We start from the raw sequence: 20,274 nt of genomic DNA on the forward strand, positions 1-20,274 counted from the left end.
TCAAGAAATTAATTGCACTTATTTTTTATAACATAATACAGGTCACAGAACTTTCAATGGGAGAACTTCTGATGCACTCTGCTGTTTCCTGGTTGAATCCTTTCCCATCACTGGGCAAAGCAAGAAAAGACCTTGAACTTACAGTGTTTGGTTAGTGTCCTATTAAGAGAAAACCCTAAAGATATCAAGTACATCATCTAGCTAGTAAAATATGACAACTAACATTGTACTAATGAAGACTAACTAAAACGTAAGCCCTGCTATAGCTATGTAATGGTTGGGGTAGTCCTTGATATGGAGGACAGACACACAATTTCCCAGAAATGTTATTGAGAGGTAGAAGATAGAGGTCTAGATACCTGGAAATGAGACTAGCAGCACATGCACTAACTTCTCTGTGATAGCTTTTCCTTCTGCCTGCTCTGCTATCACCAAAGACCTCAGCTCATCTCTGCAAACATTGCCACTGTATGGCATACACCTACATGGGTAGCTGAAGATATGAATGACTTCGAAGGTTTGAGTTAGTCATCAGCTACATGAAAGAATAACAGAGACTTTGAACTTCAACGAATTTAGACACAGCTGATTTATGTAGAAATTGTGGGTGAGCTAAAAAACATTATGCTCAACATGCCAGTTGTGGGTAGCCATTAGGGTAAGTGGGCATTTCTGTTTGAAATTGAAGCACATGCATGAGGAGGCACCACCCCTTTCCCCACAGATTAACACAGTTGGATTTATCAGTGATTCATTTATACTGAACATGTTGGGCCAGGCACTGGGAATTCCCAAACCCCATCCCTAAAGGGAAATGTCTGAGTGATACATGGGGAGGCAGGATTGTCCAGTGGTTAGAGTAACGGCATGCAACTGAGGAAATCTGGCTTCAATTCCCCACCTCCACCACAGTCATTTCCTAGTGACCATAGGCAACTCACTGAGTGCCTCAGTTCTCCATCTGCAAAATGAAGATAATAGCACTTCCCTACCTCACTGGGGCATTGTGAGGATAGATACATTAGAGTGTGAGGCACTCAGATATGATGGTAATACCTTAGATAGCTAATCAGGAATTTGGAGAGTTCTGAAGTTTGTCACACTCCAGAGGAAATGCTGAACTGCATCAAAGAACAGATCTGACATCATCTCTAATGGGCCTCTTTTTTTTTTCTGCAACACTTTCCTTCCCCTCAAGGGAAGTTGCTAGCATGTTCTTCTTCACAATAACGTTTCCGATTTGGACATCTGCATTTATTAAAGGCCAATTTCTGTTACCTTGATACAGGGCGATAGGCTTTCAAACAGTATTGCTCATCCCTAATTCTTTTAAGAAAGTAGTTTTGTGACAGAGGCAGACTTGCATCACACAGTTCAAGCAGTTGCTATGGGAATTTTTTTGTTGTGTGTAGGGTCAACAAGTACCCTGTAGATTGTAGTTAACTAGAAATAACTGTAAATAGTCAGTACAGCCATCATATCTCTTTTGTTGAATACTAGACCTACAATCAGAGGCCTCTTGTTTTTCCTTTTCAGTTTTTAAGCGGGCCGTCATATTGGTATATAAGGAGAACTGTAAACTGAAAAAGAAACTGGTAAGTCTGGCAATAATTTCAATTCAAGCTATATATATTTAAGCATAGGGTCATAGAGTTTAAGGCCAGAAGGGACCACCAGATCATCTAGAATCACTATTATGATTCAAAATTGAATATGCCAACTTGAAAGAAAAGTGAATGGTACAAGCTGCTGGTTTAATGCAGCCATATCACAGTGGGCTGTGCTTGCTCCCACAGGCTAAATTGGTTGAAGTGTTCAATATTTGACTGAGACTAGAAGACTGTCTGGATGTTGCAACAGATTGTGTTACTGATTCAATAAGCAGCACATTTCTGTGTGAACTAATGCCCCAGCAGGATGTTGGGAGGTGATTTCAGTCAGATGAGATATTAAACTTCATCATTTGAGAGTCATTAAAGAACCTAGGGGACTTTTCATTAACCTGGGTATTCTGGCATAATTCAAACTCAGTTATTTGCCAATTACATCACTTCCCCCTATAGTATCAACTGAATATGCATTCTTTATGTCCTGTCCTAAACTGGTGAGCCATGTAGCTAAAGCAATCCCTGTATGTAGTACATAGTTCACTCTGGAACGAAAGGTAGTATGGAAAGACAACATACTTATTTAATCGGGATAGCTAAAACAAATGTCCGTTTACAGCTATCATATTTTATAGGCCCCAAATACTTGAAATACACCCAACTCTCTTCTCCTCAGGAGGTCACAAGGAAACCAATCAAGGGAGTGTCTTGAAATAACTTGCAGAGACTGATATACAATGAGCAGTTAAATCTAGAAAGAAATAAGCCGTGCCTTAATTTGCCTAGGATGGCTTTTTCCCGTGAATAAGCTAATTACATGCTCCTGAGGGCATTCTGCGCCAAAAAATTAAAAATTCTGCGCACATTTTAAAATTATGCAAATTCAGCATATTTTATTTATCAGATAGAATCATAAAATATCAGGGTTGGAAGGGACCTCAGGAGGTCATCTAGTCCAACCCCCTGCTCAAAGCAGGACCAATCCCCAATTAAATCATCCCAGCCAGGGCTTTGTCAAGCCTGACCTTAAAAACCTCTAAGGAAGGAGATTCCACCACCTCCCTAGGTAATACATTCCAGTGTTTCACCACCCTCCTAGTGAAAAAGATTTTCCTAATATCCAACCTAAACCTCCCCCGCTGCAACTTGAGACCATTACTCCTTGTCCTGTCATCCGCTACCACTGAGAATAGTCTAAATCCATCCTCTTTGGAACCACGTTTCAGGTAGTTGAAAGCAGCTATCAAATCTCCCCTCATTCTTCTCTTCTGTAGACTAAACAACCCCAGTTCCCTCAGCCTCTTCTCGGAAGTCATGTGTTCCAGTCCCCTAATCATTTTTGTTGCCCTCTGCTGGACTCTCTCCAATTTTTCCACATCCTTCTTGTAGTGTGGGGCCCAAATGTGGAGGCTCCAGCATGGCATTGGGGAGCACAGGGCACTGGCTGCACAGATATCAGAGATCACTGTGCAGGAACATGGACTCAGTGGTAAGGCTGCACCCAACCCTGACACAGTGCAAGGACCAGGCCTGGCCCAGAAACACCCCAGAGCCCTGCTCCTCCATGACAGGTGTGGGCAGGCAGGCTCAGCAAGGCAGGATCTAGGTGTGGAGAGGCTTAGTGTGGGGGGAATCCAGGTGTGGGTTGAGAGAGTTGTGTCGGGCAATTGGAGTGCGGGTGGCTCAATGGGGGATATCACTGGATACACAAGGGCTTGTTGGAGGGTTCTGGATGCAACAGTAATGGGACTCTGCAGGGGGGTCCTGGTGAAGGTGGTTGGGGTTCAGCAGCGGGGATCTAAGTGTGTGGGGGATTGAGCTCATAGGGTGTGGGGGGGCTCAGTGGAGGGAGCCATATGCTGGGAGGGTGGGGTTGGGATCCAGGTGCAGCTGTTTGGGGCTCGATTGGGTGGGGATCCAGGTGGCTCGTCAGGGTGGTCCAGGCTTGGCGGGGGGCGGGGGAGGGGCAGAGTGAGGCTCAGCGGAGAGTCAGGTATGAGGAGGTCTGGATGCACAGGGGTTGGCTGGATGGGGGAGCAGCTCCCTGTACAGTGATCCCTCCCCCTGTAGTTGAGGAGCGATGGGTGCAGGAAGCGCTGGGGGGGTGGGGTGGGGGGTAGTTTGCAGCGCTTCCTACAGCTGGGGGAGAAATGTAGGGGATGGGTCTGAACCAGACCCATATGCCATGCAGGGGAAGAGGAAGTCCCATCCTCCCCAGCCGGGACGAGCAGCTGAGCCTGGCGCAGGGTAGGAGCCACCAGCTGGGTCTTCCCCAGTCCTGCCCTCCCCCCATAGTGATTCACCTCTCTAATGGCTGCCCTGGGCACCTGAAACATACTGCTAGGGAGGGTCTCATGATCGTTTTTGTGGCTTCCCTTTGCTTCCCTGTCAAAGTCATTTTTCTGCGGGGGACATAAATTCTGCGCATGCGCAGGGCACAGAATTCCCCCAGGAGTAAATTACAACAGAGGAGATGACATGGAGCATTAATGTAATGTGCTTATACTAAGAGAGATATAAACAACTGTAATAAAAGGAAATGTAACAGTATTGTCAAACTGAAGAATTTGTTTTGCTAAACAATAGGTAGTTGGTTTACTCATAGTGAACTTGCTCTCAGGTAGTTTCCTTCCTGTGGAAATATGTAATTTATTAAAAAACTCATTTTTCAAAGCTGCAGCAATCTATATTTCTCAGCTCTAGCTCTCATTGTTTTACAATCAAACTAACGGTAAGATATTTAAGGAGTAAGACTATTCGGATAAAATTTGCCTTGAGAAGCGAGTCCTTGGACAGAAGGCCATTTTATCAATAACATTTATATCAATGCAGATGTCACTTATGTTGCTTTACCTCTTTTTTAAAAAATATGTCTTGGTTATTTTTCAATTTGTAGCCCAATAATGTACGGGCTGCACATAATTATGGCGACTTGGATCCATTTAAATTTCGTTGGCTAATTCCTTTATCTGCTCTTCAAGTCCGGCTGGGGAATACAGCAGGTAATTATATTTAACTAAATACATTAGGAACTAATAAATAGCTACACATTGCTTCCTGAAGTCTTGTGAATAGGCAAACGTGAACCTGGCTACACAATGTAGTATCAGATAAACATATGCCCTTTTATCTCTCCCTCTATAAATATTTATACACCCACACCCTGTAGCAGCATGTGCTTGTAAGGGCCATAGGCTTTATACACTGATAGATATTTTCATTCAGATATTCTGTCTTCACACCTCATTTTCTTCCCTTCTGTAATCAGAGAACAAGTTCAGGAATGTTGGATGTTAAATGGTTAGCCTGAAGCTGACTTGCTAGGCTGGTGTTGCTGTCATGACTGAAACTCACAATAAAGCTGCAACAAGTTAGGCAAAACAGGTTTCAGAGTAACAGCCGTGTTAGTCTGTATTCGCAAAAAGAAAGGGAGTACTTATGGTACCTTGGAGACTAACCAATTTATTTAAGCATAAGCTTTCGTGAGCTACAGCTCACTTCATCAGATGCATCCACAGTATGCATCCGATGAAGTGAGCTGTAGCTCACGAAAGCTTATGCTTAAATAAATTGGTTAGTCTCTAAGGTGCCACAAGTCCTCCTTTTCTCATGGCAAAACAGAAACCCACAACAAAAGGGTAGGAAAAAACCTGAAGAGGCTGCTCAAAGCAATCTAATGATAACATGGTAATATGGGCCAAACTCTTTCATACTTGACACCCCGTGCAATATCACTGCCGTCCAGGGGTGGCAAGGAATATAATCAGGATGCAGCATGAGAGAAAGGATTGTTCAGGGCTTAGTGTGCTAGTCTGAGATCTGGATTCCATTCTCTGCTCCATCACAGACTTCTTGTGTGACCTTGGGCAAGTCATTTATGGTGGAATTTTCAAAAGCACTTAGGTGCCTACTTCACTTAAATCAATGGAAATTAGCTGCCTAGGTGCTTTAGAAAATCCCATGATTAATCTCTGTGCCCCTGTTCCCTATCTGTAAGCAGGGGGATAATAGCACTTCCCTACCTCACAGGTGCGTGAGGACCAATATATGAACAACTGTGAAGGGCTCTAATACTATGGTGATGGAGGTCATGTAAGTGCTTCAGATATGAGACCTAAATCCGTCAAAAAGAGCCCCAATTGATATAGCAGAGCTGAACTGAATTATGTGACAAGCTAATAGCTGAGCAGGAGGGGAGGTTAAGCAGACAGAAACAGAGATGCCTGTCTATGCAAGGAATAGCCTAGTGTTGCCACTGGAGGTTCAAGGTCAAAGTTCCTGTGTCTGGTGAGAAAAGGCCTAATAATCAGACCTCATAGGGACTGGTAGCCTGGATTTCAAGGCTTCAGAAATAACGACGAGCATGTTCGTGTTTGTTGAAGCAAGTGATAGAAAGGAAGAGTCTTGTTCTGGAAAAGAAGTTGAGTTTTTAAAGACAAGTTGTTAAGCAATAAAACTTAGCACTCCTCGGAGGGTTCCAGCTCATCATGCAGATCTCAGCTTTTCTATGAACCTTGTCTTGGTGAGACACTGAGATCTATAATGCTGATGGTGTAGTCTGAAAGCATGAATTATTCACAATTTTTTTCCTATCTCTAGGAACAGAAAACAATTGCATCTGGGAACTGATTCATACCAAGTCAGAAATAGAAGGCAGGCCCGAAACAATCTTTCAGTTGTGCAGCAGGTAAACTTGACATGAAGATTATTTTTGACAAAATTACACTAATGGAATGACAAAAGTACGTTGAGAACATTTTATTTTTCCAAGTGACCTTTTTTCCTGTCTCTCAGCACTTCTAAAACACCCATCACCTCAAATCCAGGCACTGAGGTAGTCTTTACTTGGATGGAATTTGATGTGCTGAAAATATCTGAGATTGGAGTGAATTCGGCTCAATCATTCATTGTGTCAGGAATCTGCACACACCTTTTATTGTACGATCTTAAATTTCAGTGAATTATATCTGATGCAATCAATGCCTAGAGTCACAAAGGAATTTATGCTCCCAAATGCCGCCTCAGGTGCCGAAGTCCAAAATTTAGATCCTTAAAATCCCTGCTTAGCTGGCACTTGACTTTCCTAGGCACCTAATTTTCAGCTGCTTCAGTCCCCTGAACTACTTCTGGTGGGCGTGCACACAGCTGCCTCTCTCATGCCTAAACCTGACCAGGATCCTCAAACTAGGAGTTGCCTATATCCCCTGCTGTGCCTGATCTGGTAGGCATGCCAAGTGGGCCTTGCATAAAACACAGCTGCTGAAGGAGAAGATTTCTTTTGGGCCAAAAGAAATCTGATGAGGTTCAATAAGGATAAGTGCAGGGTCCTGCACTTAGGACGGAAGAACCCAATGAACAGCTACAGACTAGGGACCGAATGGCTAGGCAGCAGTTCTGCGGAAAAGGACCTAGGGGTGACAGTGGATGAGAAGCTGGATATGAGTCAGCAGTGTGCCCTTGTTGCCAAGAAGGCCAATGGCATTTTGGGATGTATAAGTAGGGGCGTAGCGAGCAGATCGAGGGACGTGATCATCCCCCTCTATTCGACATTGGTGAGGCCTCATCTGGAGTACTGTGTCCAGTTTTGGGCCCCACACTACAAGAAGGATGTGGATAAATTGGAAAGAGTCCAGCGAAGGGCAACAAAAATGATTAGGGGTCTGGAACACATGACTTATGAGGAGAGGCTGAGGGAACTGGGATTGTTTAGTCTGCGGAAGAGAAGAATGAGGGGGGATTTGATAGCTGCTTTCAACTACCTGAGAGGTGGTTCCAGAGAGGATGGTTCTAGACTATTCTCAGTGGTGGAAGAGGACAGGACAAGGACTAATGGTCTCAAGTTGCAGTGGGGGAGGTTTAGGTTGGATATTATGAAAAACTTTTTCACTAGGAGGGTGGTGAAACACTGGAATGCGTTGCCTAGGGAGGTGGTGGAATCTCCTTCCTTAGAAGTTTTTAAGGTCAGGCTTGACAAAAGCCCTGGCTGGGATGATTTAATTGGGGATGGGTCCTGCTTGTGAGCAGGGGGTTGGACTAGATGACCTACTGAGGTCCCTTCCAACCCTGATATTCTATGATTCTATGATTAACCATTTGGCTAAAAGTTACGGGGCAGAGTACTCACCCAGAATATGGGAGACCCAGGTTCAGATTCCCTCCATCTGCCTGATGTCTAGTACGTTCACCAGTGAGCTAGTGGGTATTCTGGGGTGGGACTCCTTCAACCTTCCTATTGAAACTGTTCCACATAGTCTAAATAACTAAATAGCACCAACCTTCGGTAGCAAAGAAGGCAGCACCAAATGGAAAGACTGCTTGGGCATGGGAATATAAAAAAAACTACAGTGACCTGTGTAATCTGCCCTCTCATTGCTGTTCCCTTAAACCTGGCAGCGACTGCGAAAGCAAGACTAACATTGTTAAGGTGATTCGTTCCATTCTGCGGGAGAACTTCAGACGTCACATAAAATGTGAGTCACCATTGGAGAAAACGTGTAAAGATCGCCTAGTTCCACTCAAGAACCGCATCCCTGTTTCAGCCAAACTGGGTAAGAGTCAGTTTGCTAGACTGGGAAATACAGACTTGCAGTTTCATGATTATTATAGCATGAGCCAAACCACTTCTCTTTCTAGGCATGAAGGGGGTGGTGTATTTTTACTGTAATTCATATTTTAAAATATAATTTACTTTTTGGTAGGGAGGCTTCATACCAAAAGTGCCAGTTATTATTAGGGCTGTCACACAATTAAAAATTTTTTGTCGTGATTAATCGCACAGTTAGTCACACTGTTAAACAATAATAGAATCCCATTTATTTAAATATTTTTGGATGTTTTCTACATTTTCAAATATATTGATTTCAGTTACAACACAGAATACAAAGTGTACAGTGCTTGCTTTATATTTTTGATTACAAATATTTGCACTGTAAAAAATAAAAATAGTATTTCTCAATTCACCTAATAAAAGTAGTCATGCAATCTCTTTATCCTGAAAGTTGAACTTACAAATGTCGAATTACGTACAAAAAAACCCCTGCATTCAAAAATAAAACAATGTAAAACTTTAGAGCCACTAAGTCCTACTTTTTGTTCAGCCAATGGCTCAGACAAACAAGTTTGTTTACATTTGCAGGAGATAATGCTGCCTGCTTCTTGTTTACAATGTCACCTGATAGTGAGAACAGGCGTTCTTGTAGCCAGTGTCACAAGATATTTATGTGCCAAATGCGCTAAATATTCATATGTCCCTTCAAGCTTCAACCACCATTGCAGGGGACATGCGTCCATGCTGATGACGAGTTCTGCTCGATAACCATCTAAAGCAATGCAGACCGACTCATGTTCATTTTCATCATCTGAGTCAGATCCCACTAGCAGCTGGTTGATCTTTTTTGGTGGTTCGGGTTCTGTAGTTTCCGCATCAAAGTGTTGCTCTTTTAAAACTTCTGAAAGCATGCTCCACACCTCATCCCTCTCAGATTTTGGATGGTACTTCACATTCTTAAACCTTGGGTCGAGTGCTGTAGCTATCTTTAGAAACTTACATTGGTACCTTCTTTGCGTTTTGTCAAATCTGCTGTGAAAGCGTTCTTAAAATGAACAACACGCGCTGGGTCATCATCCGAGACTGCTGTAACATGAAATATATGTCAGAATGCAGGTAAAACAGAGGAGGAGACATGCAGTTCTCCCCCAAGGAGTTCAGTCACAAATTTAATTAATGTATTATTTTTTAACTAGCATCATCAGCATGGAAGCATGTCCTCTGGAATGGTGTCCGAAGCATGAAGGGGCATACGAATGTTTAGCATATCTGGCACATAAATACCTTGCAATGCCGGCTACAAAAGTGCCATGCAAATACCTGTTCTCACTTTCTGGTGACACTGTAAATAAGAAGAGGGCAACGTTATCTCCTATAAATGTGAACAAACTTGTTTCTCTTAGCAATTGCCTGAACAGGAAGGAGGACTGAGTGGACTTGTAGGTTCTGAAGTTTTACTCTGTTTTGTTTTTGAGTGAAGTTATGTAACCAAAAAAAAAATCTACATTTGTAAGTTGCATTTTCATGATAGAGATTGCACAACAGTGCTAGTATGAGGTGAACTGAAAAATACTATTTTTACAGTGCAAATATTTGTAATACAAAATAATACACTTTGATTTCAATTACTACACAGAATACAATATATATGAAAATGTAGAAAACATCCAAAATATTTAATACATTTCAATTGGTATTGTTTAACAGGTGATTAAAACTGCAATTAATCATGAGAGTTAACTGCAATTGACAGCCCTAGTTATTATCCCTCAACCCCCCTGTGGGAAAAAAAAGCCCATACAGAGGTGTAGACCCTCAAATACAATTCTGCCAGTGGAGCAGTCTGGAGTTTGCCCAACTCTGGGCAAAACAGAGAGGGGCCTTGGCTTGTGGAACCTGCCACTGGCCTGAGATCTTCTGGAAAATCCCATGGCTCTCCAACTGTTTTCACTAATCCTAGGGCATCCCTTCTCTGAGGGGTGGGGCTAACAGCTGCCATACTTTCCTCACTCAGGGGGGTATCACAGTGGGAGGAGCAACATAAGATGCTAACAGTTAGCATTAATTTTTGTCATCATATCCCCAGGCAGGGACACTGCCACAGAGAAAATCTACCTCCCTAGAACCCTTCTTGTGATGTACTTCGGGTTAAGGGAGCAGCAGAAGTATGCCACAGAACTGCTGCCGCTTACCCCCTTTGTGTCCCCCACCCTAAATCTACCCCATTTAGCTTCCTTCCACCAACAGACCTAGTGTAGGTCAAATTAATTACTTTGGGTGGAAAGGGATTTGCCCTTCCATCCACTACGAGGCGTTCCCTAAGTGATGTTTGGCTTTCTTTACTGGTTTAGCCCTACCATTATCCAAAGCTCACGCAACAGAGCAGGAAGTGAAGTGAAAAGAGGGAAGTGAGGCAAGGTAGAGAGGGCTTGTTCCCTCACAGCATCTATCCACTCCACCTCGGAGTGCTTTATCAGTGCATTTTTTGGTGAAATACAGGACTTCTTTGGAGCACGGCTTTCTAGTGCTGGATATGGCTAAAAGTACATGTATACATTTATGACCAAAGAAAGTAGGCTGTACTTATACAATTGGGGACTTGCTCCTGGGAAGCAGCGATGTGCAAAGGGATTTGGGGGTCCTGCTGGATAATCCGCTGAACATTAGCTCCCAGTGTGATGCTGTGGCCAAATGTGATCCTTGGGTGCATAAACGGGGACTCTCGAGTAGCAGAGGTTATTTTAAGTGTTTTTGGCACTGGTGTGAGTGCTGCTGGAATACTTTGTCAAATTCTGGCATCCACAATTCAGAAGGATGTGGATAAATTGGAGAAGGTTCAGAGAAGAGCCGTAAGAATGATTGAAGGCTTATAAAACGTACCTTATAGTGATAGCTAAATAGATTGATCTCCTTAAGTCTAACCAAGAGAAAGTTAAGGGGTAATTTACAGTCTAAGTACCTACACAGGGAACACAAATTTAATAATGAGGCTTTCAGTCTAGCAGAGAAAGGTGTAACACAATTCAGTGGCTAGAAGTTGAAGCTAGATAAATTCAGACTGGAAATAAAGTATCAATTTTTAACAATGAGAATAATTAACCATTGGAACGTGGATTCTTTATCACGGACCATTTAAAAATCAAGATTGGATGTTCTTCTAAAATATATGCTCTAGGCATTATTTGGGGGAAGTTCTGTGGCCCGGTTATACAGAGGGTCAGACTAGACGATAGCCTTCTGGCCTAGAAATCTATAAATTGGCCACTCGTGTTGCCAATACTGCAAGTCCTCTACCTGGAGTTGAAACAATTATGACTGAAACATTCCTCTTGCATCATGGGAAGCAACTGACAGAAAAATGAATTTGGACTCAGATGGTGCTTGGCCATACAATACACTGGGTAACTGACCCATCCTCACAAGTGTTTAGATTTGTTGCTTTGCAAACCATATCTGTGGCTTTATGAAGGATTTTGCATATACTAAATACGCAGTAACTTTACAACTACTAGAGCAATATAAAATCAAATATTGTCAATACCAGCAGTCTGATCTCAGAGGATACAATACATTTCAGTCAAAATGGGACTAATTACATTATAAATCAGAAAGCCATAAGATTTTATGATTATGCTGCTGAGGGATACTGTATAACTCCCTTGTTTTGTGAAAGCTGTTTTAATGCAAAAATAAGACTGCCTTTTATACTTGCAGCTTCCACAAGATCCTTAAAGGTATTGAAGAATTCCTCCAGTAATGAGTGGAACAATGATACACTGAAAGGAAACTTACTGGATTCTGATGAATGCAGCCTGAGTAGCAGTACTCAGAGTAGCAGCTGCCATACCACAGAAAGCATACAGGAATCAAAAACTTCATCTCCTCTGAAACACTTTCCGAGCTGCACATCAGATTTTTCCAACAACCTTGTCAAGGAATCGGATATTCTCAGTGATGATGAGGATGACTATCAGCAAAGCCTAAAGAAGGGCAGCCCTACAAGGGACATTGAAATACAGTTCCAGCGGCTGAAGATTTCAGAGGAGCCCAGTGCTGACACAGAGCACAAGCTACTCCCTGAAAAAGAGGCTGGGGATGGTTATAAGGCAGGAGAACATTCAAAGCTGGTGCGTGGGCATTTCTGTCCAATTAAACGAAAAGCAAACACAACAAAGCATAACATGGGAACGTTACTGGCAATGCAGGAACATCACCATTCTCTTGACGGTCACTCTGACAGTGCAAACTTGGATCTGAATTCTATTTTAGAGAGGGAATTTAGTGTCCAGAGTTTAGCTTCTGTAGTTAATGAGGACTGCTTTTATGAAACAGTGGAGAGGCATGGAAAATCCTAGCTGTGAGTGCTATATGATTTAACAGGTTATTTAAAAATTTCAATATCCACATAAAATTTGACTTACTTGATTTGCTTTAAAACTAGTGATTATGTGGAAATTGCTGAAAAACTACTGTTGGTTTTGTGCACTAATACATTTTTCCACAAAAATATAGTTGTAAAGGATTCTTAAGTTATTTTAATTTATTGTGGATCAAGAAAAATAGATTAAGCTGGCCCGAGTCTGTAAATTAGTTTATCCTTTTTAAGCAATTAGCCAGATGATGTTGTGTCCTTTAAAAAGGTACATTCTAATTATTTTAAGTTATGTGGAAAAGGTGCTGGGGGAATTGTGATCTTTATTAAAAAAAAAAAAGTCAAAACAACTTTTCCTTTGGGCATTTTTTTCAGCAGTTTTAATTTTTGCTTTATTTAAAGCAGAATTAAGTTATTTTAAGGTGTTTTAGTGCACAAGAGTGCATGAGTCATTTTTGTAAGTTGCAAGATGCTGTTAACTTTATATATATGTAAATATAAAAACAAAGTGTGTACTGTAATCTTTTATTTGATTGTATTTTTATTTTCTCTACCAACTTGTACAGTAAAAGAAAAATGAGCATTCTGTCTAGTTTCTTGCTTTATTTGCAGCTTTCTCCTACTGGAGCTTTCAAGACAGAGTTCTTTTGTTTGGGATTAAAAAAAGTGCATGGAAGGCCTGCTAATACTCTTAATCATTCTTGAAGCTATTTGCTTGAGTGCATTAATACAAGATTTCTGCCCAGTAGAGTGTTCCAGGATAAGGAGAAAAACACTATCACATAATATTTGTTATGCCGGAATAGTCAGTAAAATTTTACTTTAAGGACTCACTCATACAAAAAACTCCCATTAATTTCAGAGAGGCCTGCATTCAGCAAGGTTCTGAAGCATGTGTCTACCCAAACTTTTAGATCCTGATACAGCAAGGTAAAGTTAGAGACCAGAGTGGAGGATACACCAAACATGGGATCCTTAACCTGCTGAGCAGAATGAAATAAATAAGGAAGATAGGAATGGCCCCTCCCCCAGTATTTCAACAAAAATAAAGGTGTGTGTATGTGTGTATATATATATGTATATAAATATGTTTTCAAGATTACACATCTATATATATATAGTCTCCTTTTACTAAAACAATGAGGCACACAAAAACCTTTATTTATTTTTAGATGCACAGTCTGACATGTTAGAGTTGGTCTTCCCTTTCAGACTGCTCCAAGTGTCCTTTTTTTCTAGTTCTCTTCTTCTGCTTCAGTTCTTCTCTGTAGTTGTAACTGAAAAGGCTTGTGTCTTCATCACACATTTTCCTGTATGCATTGCACAGGTTTTTAAAATGTAAAATGGAGAGCTGAGCTGGACGCAGAGTTGGATCCACATCTGCCAGCATCAGCATCTGTTCACTTTTTTCCAAGCGTTCAGTTTCTGGAAACAGGATTCTAAAAGGGAACAAGAAGGAAGACATTCAAATACATTTTTTTCTTTTAAAAAAAAGCACACAGACATGGGGATATGCTTATGTTGAACTAAATCTTTTCCTTCACCCCTAACTCGAACACTTAGTTTCCTGAGAAGAAATAGATCTCCTTAAATTTTCAGTTAATTTTCCAACTCAGGTTTAGATGTTAAGAAAATAAACAAATTTAGTGGGAGACTGCCAGTTTAATATTCTGGTGTAAATGTGACATATGCATTTTAAATTATCTGTAATATTTAGGAAGGAGAGGACAAGAATTGCTTATTTGGATCAGATCAAAATTTTGTGATAGGACTTACCATCTTGATGACTTTTGGTAATCTTAGTAAAAAGAATCACATCTCTCATGGAAAGAGATCCACGTTACAACTGTCACCATTACTGCCTAGCAAGCTCAGTAGAGAAGCCAAGGATGGATAGGCCATGGAGATGGAATTTGAGATTTGAAATGTTCAAAGGGGAGAATGCACCTGTCATAGAAAATATTGCAGCTTGGGGTGGTCACATTAGATAGTCTGAACATCTATACAGGTCTGTGTCTCATTTAGAGTAACTCAAACTGTACTTCGTTAGCAACTTTATATAACATATGGCATGTAAAGGAATTGATACATTTACAGTTTAAGTAGACACTAACCCTTCAGCCTACCGCCTTGCTTTCATATAACTATCTAAAACTTGTAAGCACTCCTGAGTTGGCATCTAGAATTTGCTAATTTCCTTTCACCAGCTGAACAATAAAAGGATTGTGATCCTTAATTACATGCTAGGCACAGTACTAAGGCACGTTAAGCTGCTAGTGGATACAAGACATGCAAAAAAAAAATGCAGATTTTTTTCCCCCTTTACAAAGAACTTAGAATAGTATCAGAAATGTGAGATTAAACAATAACTGATTTTTTTTAATCTTCTGAAAATACATTCTTCATAAAATACAAAGACAGCAATGTTTGTATTTTCTGCTCCTCAGCAGTTCTTTCTGAACTAAGCATGTGCCACACACACCAGCTCGTCCTGTGCCTGGCCTCCTGTTCACTTACCACCTCCCGGAGCTACGGCCTCAGCCACTAGCATGGACAAACGGGCATTGTGGGTTTAAATCAACTGCCTGCACCGCAGAGAATAAATGGAACTCCCCTGCTATGGTGAGATACTGTGCTGCAGCACAGAGCTGGCCACCCAGAGTCAGATGCAATTCTAGGCTGATCCTCCACATAATTAGATGACCCAACAGGGCTGGCTAAAGTTACAGAAGCCCAGCCCCAGCTTCTTGTGAGCAACGCTCCCTCCAGAGCCTCTGCAGCATTGCATTCGGTGACCGTGATGTGGGTATGCCCCCAATACTAGTGTCTGAACAAGTACTCAGACAATAGCATACAGCTGTCTTCCTCAGTTTCTGCACCGGACCATTCTCCCCGAGCTTTTACAATAGGGCTTTTAGAATGTCTTTATACAGCTGCAGCCTTTTTACCCTGTGTGAAGGGCCCAGAGTGAAGGTGGTGATCTCACTTTTTGCCCATTACCTCCCTGTGAGTAATAATTCTTCCCCTGTTCCTGGCTAGTAAAACATTATTTAATCAATTTACCTTCAGTTCAGAATTTTAGACCTTTTCTTTTGGACACAACCCACACAGGCTCTTGTCCAGAACCTATTTTGTCATTATCTGAGTCAGTTACTTACAGAGCTAGACGTGATAAACCGAGATGCCTTGTAAGCAGTATAAATTTACATAAAGTGAACAAACCCAGAATATGTAATGAAGGCTCCATTATTCTTGATGGATTTAGTAGGCATCAACAAGAAGATTGTTCTAAAGAGAATTCTGGTTAAAGAATTTACTTACTCCACTCCCCGCCAGCAGTATTTTCTTCTGAACTGAAAAACGCTTTTAACGACCTTTTCCACCAGCTTAAAGGGTTGCTGTATCTTTGGTTGCACCAAAGGGGTGAAGTGCACTACTGACACATCCACCTATAAAAAAAGAAATATTAGATACAGATAGTGAACACAGGTTTGCATTTTCTAATTCTTTCCCCTCTAGTGTACATTCTTACCATTCCTAAACTAGCAGCGTGGGTGTCAGGAATCAGCATTTGGCATAACATAAAAAGATACATTAATGGCTTGAAAATAACTAGCAGATACAGAGCTGTGAAATAATATTACAATTATTCATGTTCAAGGGTGAAATGTCAACCCTAGGGTCTTGTCTTTTATCTTCAAGGCCCTTCACAAATCTGCCCTTTCCTACTTATCCACTTGCCTCTTATTGCATCACATCTACGTGCCCCTGCTGCTCTGCCAATGATACCAGCTTCAATCATCTGTTTCAATCCTGTCTCAAACATCTTTGTACTTTTTTCCATGCTGCTTCTTATGTTGGAACACACTCTCAGAATTAATCCATGACGCTAATAACCTCTCTTCCACACCCGCCTGAAGAGACACAATTCTGTCATAATATATAGAAGAAATTAGCCAACATTTAACAGCTAGGCTAAGGGATAGTTGAGGAAAGTCATTATATTTATATATTACCGATCTTGCTCACCCTTCATCAAATGTTTCATATGGTATTAGGGCTTGAGTAGACTAGGCTACAATGAGGAATATTTGAATGGATTAGCCAAAATGTTTTAAAACTCTAGTATAGCCAAAGGCAAGTTGCATTTTAACAAGTCTGAGCTGGTTGAGGTGAACTCTGAGGGAGCAAGTTTGGGGGTAAGTTCAAATGATGAATAAGTAGCATAGTTACTGCCAGTGCACTACAGTTCTTGCAACAGTTCATCTGTAATCCTTGTGTCACATGTTTCCTATTTTTCCTGTTATTTTTATAGTATAAAAAGTAAGCTCTTTGGAGCAAGGACTGTTCTGGGTTTGCATACAGCACCTGAAATAACGTAGCCTCGATCCTCATACATAAGCAACAAAAAAAAGTACTGAAAGTAAAATGAAAGTGACTTCCTACTGTACATAAGAATCATCCTAGACAAATTAATCTGATTAAATAACTTACCCAGGAGTACTGACTAGGCTAAAAATTTTCATTCTGAACAATACGGAATACTGGATTGTAGGGGTAAAATTTCAAAATAAGGGATCAAATTCTACTCCGTTATACTCTGTTTCTTGAAACAGCTAGTTCTAAAGCACACAAGGGTCTATTTTTGATTTAATCCTGAGTAACAGGAATTTGTTCAAAAAATAATTGTAGTTGAGTATCTAATGTCGAAAGTAATACAGCGAAGTAAAAACATCTTTAGAAGAGGGATCAGACTGAAAATTAGTATTACACGAGTACTAAAGTATACTCAACTTTAAGGATGAAGTGGCCAAGCAATAAAAATATGTAAAATCTCATTAAAATCAGTTAATGCATTAGAGAACAGATCAGCCAATGCTGTTCTTAAAAAAAAAAAAAAAAAGGCACAAGAATTGATCCTGGGAATTACAAAACAGCGAGCCTCTCTGCAAAACTAGGCAAACTGTATTTAATACAGAGTTATAAAACAACTGCGTGAGGAATATAGGATAAGAAACTAGTATGGTTTCTCTAAACAGCATCTCCTCAACCTGTCTGAACCCACATTTTGTTTGAAGTCTCACAAGAGATTATTAAAAGAAGCTTAGGACTGCTCTACACAAAGCTTTGGTACTGATTTAACAATTTTGGGGTTTTTTACTTGTACAGCTCCTGGAGTAGATGCAGATATACCGATATAAAGGTGCTTACACTCCTTCGCCTATGCAAATAACTATACTGGTAGAAGCACCTTTATACCAGTATAACGGTGTCCACACTAGGGGGGCTGTGGTATAGGTAAAACTGTACAAGTTTTGTGGGTAGACCAGGCCTCCTAGGGTGACCAGACAGTAAATGTGAAAAATCAGGATGGGGTGGAGGGGAGAGGTAACGGGCCTATATAAGTCAAAGCCCCAAATATCGGGACTGTCCCTATAAAATCAGGACATCTGGTCACCCTACGGACTTCGTAGTCAAGGGATGAAAGGTAAAGTACTATCATGAATCAGAAACTGATAAAAAAACAGAAAGATTAAATGGCATATTTTTAACATGGAAAGAGGTTATAATGGGGTGGGGGCTGGGATTTCTATAATTATCTGGATGTGAGGGTAAACAGTGAACTGGAAAAATTCTTTAGGTGAGTCAAGAGTACAATGGATTACGAGGAACTTCAGAAGGACTTTAAAAACCTAGGTGATCGAGCAAAAAAGTTGCACATGAAATTTAATGGCAACAAATGCAAGGGAATCCACACTGAAAAAATATCTTAATTACTCAAAACATTGATGGGCTCTACATTAACAGTCCCACAGAGGAAAAATATCTGGGCCTCACTTTGGACAGTTCAATGAAGACTTGTGTTCAAAGTACAGGGTCAGTGGGAAAAAAAAACAGCAAGATTTTAGGCTGATAAACACTAAGGAATAACACTTAAAACATAATTCCATAATACAAACAATGTTATGCCCACACCTTGAAAACTGCATTCACAGTTTTCTGTAAACCCTGCTTCCAAAAGAATATAGCAGAAAGAGAAGGGCAACCCAGAGAATTACAGGCTTGAAGAGAGAGAGGACAGGGTGATCCTAGGGATAAAGCAGTGGATGGGACTCTAAGAGACTTGGATTCTGTCCTGGCTCTCCTACTGACCTGCTATTTGACCGTGGCAGGTCACAGCAGCTATCCATGTCCACTTAGACCTTTTGTACATCTTCTCTATTTAGATTAAGATCTTTAAAGAAGGGCCAGTCTCTTACTACGTGTATGTATATAGCACAATGGGACCCTGATCGTGGTTGGGGCTTCTAGGCACAAAAGTAATATAGATAATAGGAACAATAATAAAATGCAGTAAATAAATTACATAAGTTCCAAATAAGGTGATACTGAAAAGGAGTAGAAAGGAGAGGAATTAGGGGACATTACAGAGATACATAAATAAGAATGAAAGGCAGAGAGAAGGTCAACAAAGTTTTCTTATTTATCTTTTCACACAATACAGGAACAAGGTGATATCCAATAACACTGAAAAGCAACAAACTAAAAGAGATAAGTATATATACTATATTTTTTAACCACAATGCATAGAGTTAGTGTGGCAATGAAGTTAGCATCACTGAAAAGGAATTAAATATTCAACTGAATAAGAATATTATTTGCAGTTATACTAGATGGGATAAAAAGTATAAAGGATATCAACTCTCATGTTATAAGATGTAAACCAACTATTAACTGCCTGGGATTAGAAGGAAATTTCCTTCACTGGCATGTTAATGCATATTTGTCTACTATGGAAGTTTTACACCTCCCTCTGAAGCATCTGGTATTGGGCTATGTCAGACTAGATGGAGCACTGGTCTGGACTGGAATGACAATCTGGTTACTACACTCAAGTAAATCCAGAAAAATTCCACCCATCAATTAAAAAGATTCATATCGGTGTAACTGAAACCAGAACTTGGCCCCAGGAGTATATGCTGTAGCCAAAAAAAAAAAAAAAATCATTCATGAAAAGACAAATGCACATCCAAATTAATCTGCAGATGCAAAATCCTGCAGATCCAGGTACTTAGCTGGGAAAATTTAGCAGCTGAACATGGAAGTGCTGGTTTGCATATGCAAAACCATATTTTACATTCACAATCAGAGTGACTACTAAGTTTAGGTGACTGTTTAAAATTTAACATAAGACATAAAACACACAATTTTCATAATATAATAGGTAACAGGGCCAAAAAAACCCACTTGGGTCATCCACTCTGCCCCCCTTGCATTTTGTAGAGTGACTGCAAAGTGAGATATGAATCCTTGGTTTTGGAAGTAGGAGTTACCTTTGTAAAGAAAATTTCAGGAAAAAATTAAATGCAATTTACAATTTAGGAGGACACTAGCTTTCCTTTGGAAGAAAATTTGCAATCTCATAGCTGACCAGCAATATTTTCAGCTTCTAGGGAAAACACACAAACACACCCCACTCCTCAGCATTCACTCAATTACAGGAACTGTTTTCCTTAGAAACCTAGAAAACTGCCTGGTTACTACGGCAACAGCTAAAGGAAAATGTTTTTTACTTGTAATTGGACACGTCCTTTGAATTACATACATTATTATCCTGTTCTATGTTATGCGTATTAAAAGGGCTAGAATAACATAAGCCAGCATAGTGTACACAAATGCATTTAAAATATACAGATTCATTTGTTTATCTTATTATCAGCTCCTTTTACTTATTTTCCAAATATTTT

The 20,274-nt window shown here is 40.5% G+C and overlaps 2 protein-coding genes across 9 annotated transcripts in view; one reads left to right on the plus strand and one right to left on the minus strand.

Moving 5' to 3' along the window:
• TIAM2 (TIAM Rac1 associated GEF 2) overlaps positions 1-13,082 on the plus strand; it is a 104,673-nt gene extending 91,591 nt beyond the window's left edge. For all 3 annotated transcript variants that reach the window (XM_077813233.1, XM_077813234.1, XM_077813235.1), the window contains 6 exons: positions 42-150; positions 1,537-1,595; positions 4,504-4,609; positions 6,207-6,294; positions 8,001-8,155; positions 11,869-13,082. In XM_077813233.1, the coding sequence (XP_077669359.1) occupies positions 42-150; positions 1,537-1,595; positions 4,504-4,609; positions 6,207-6,294; positions 8,001-8,155; positions 11,869-12,509 (1,158 nt within the window). In that variant the 3' untranslated portion in view covers positions 12,510-13,082. The remainder of the gene's footprint in view (positions 1-41; positions 151-1,536; positions 1,596-4,503; positions 4,610-6,206; positions 6,295-8,000; positions 8,156-11,868) is intronic.
• Positions 13,083-13,666: 584 nt separating this feature from the next.
• Positions 13,667-20,274, minus strand: part of TFB1M (transcription factor B1, mitochondrial) — a 47,609-nt gene continuing 41,001 nt past the window's right edge. For all 6 annotated transcript variants that reach the window (XM_077813239.1, XM_077813241.1, XM_077813242.1 and 3 more), the window contains exons 7-8: positions 15,848-15,975; positions 13,667-13,965 (exon numbers count right to left, since the gene is read on the minus strand). In XM_077813239.1, the coding sequence (XP_077669365.1) occupies positions 13,716-13,965; positions 15,848-15,975 (378 nt within the window). In that variant the 3' untranslated portion in view covers positions 13,667-13,715. The remainder of the gene's footprint in view (positions 13,966-15,847; positions 15,976-20,274) is intronic.

The sequence above is a fragment of the Eretmochelys imbricata genome, chromosome 3 (genome assembly GCF_965152235.1).
Source record: "Eretmochelys imbricata isolate rEreImb1 chromosome 3, rEreImb1.hap1, whole genome shotgun sequence".
NCBI classification, from domain to species: Eukaryota; Metazoa; Chordata; order Testudines; family Cheloniidae; genus Eretmochelys; species Eretmochelys imbricata.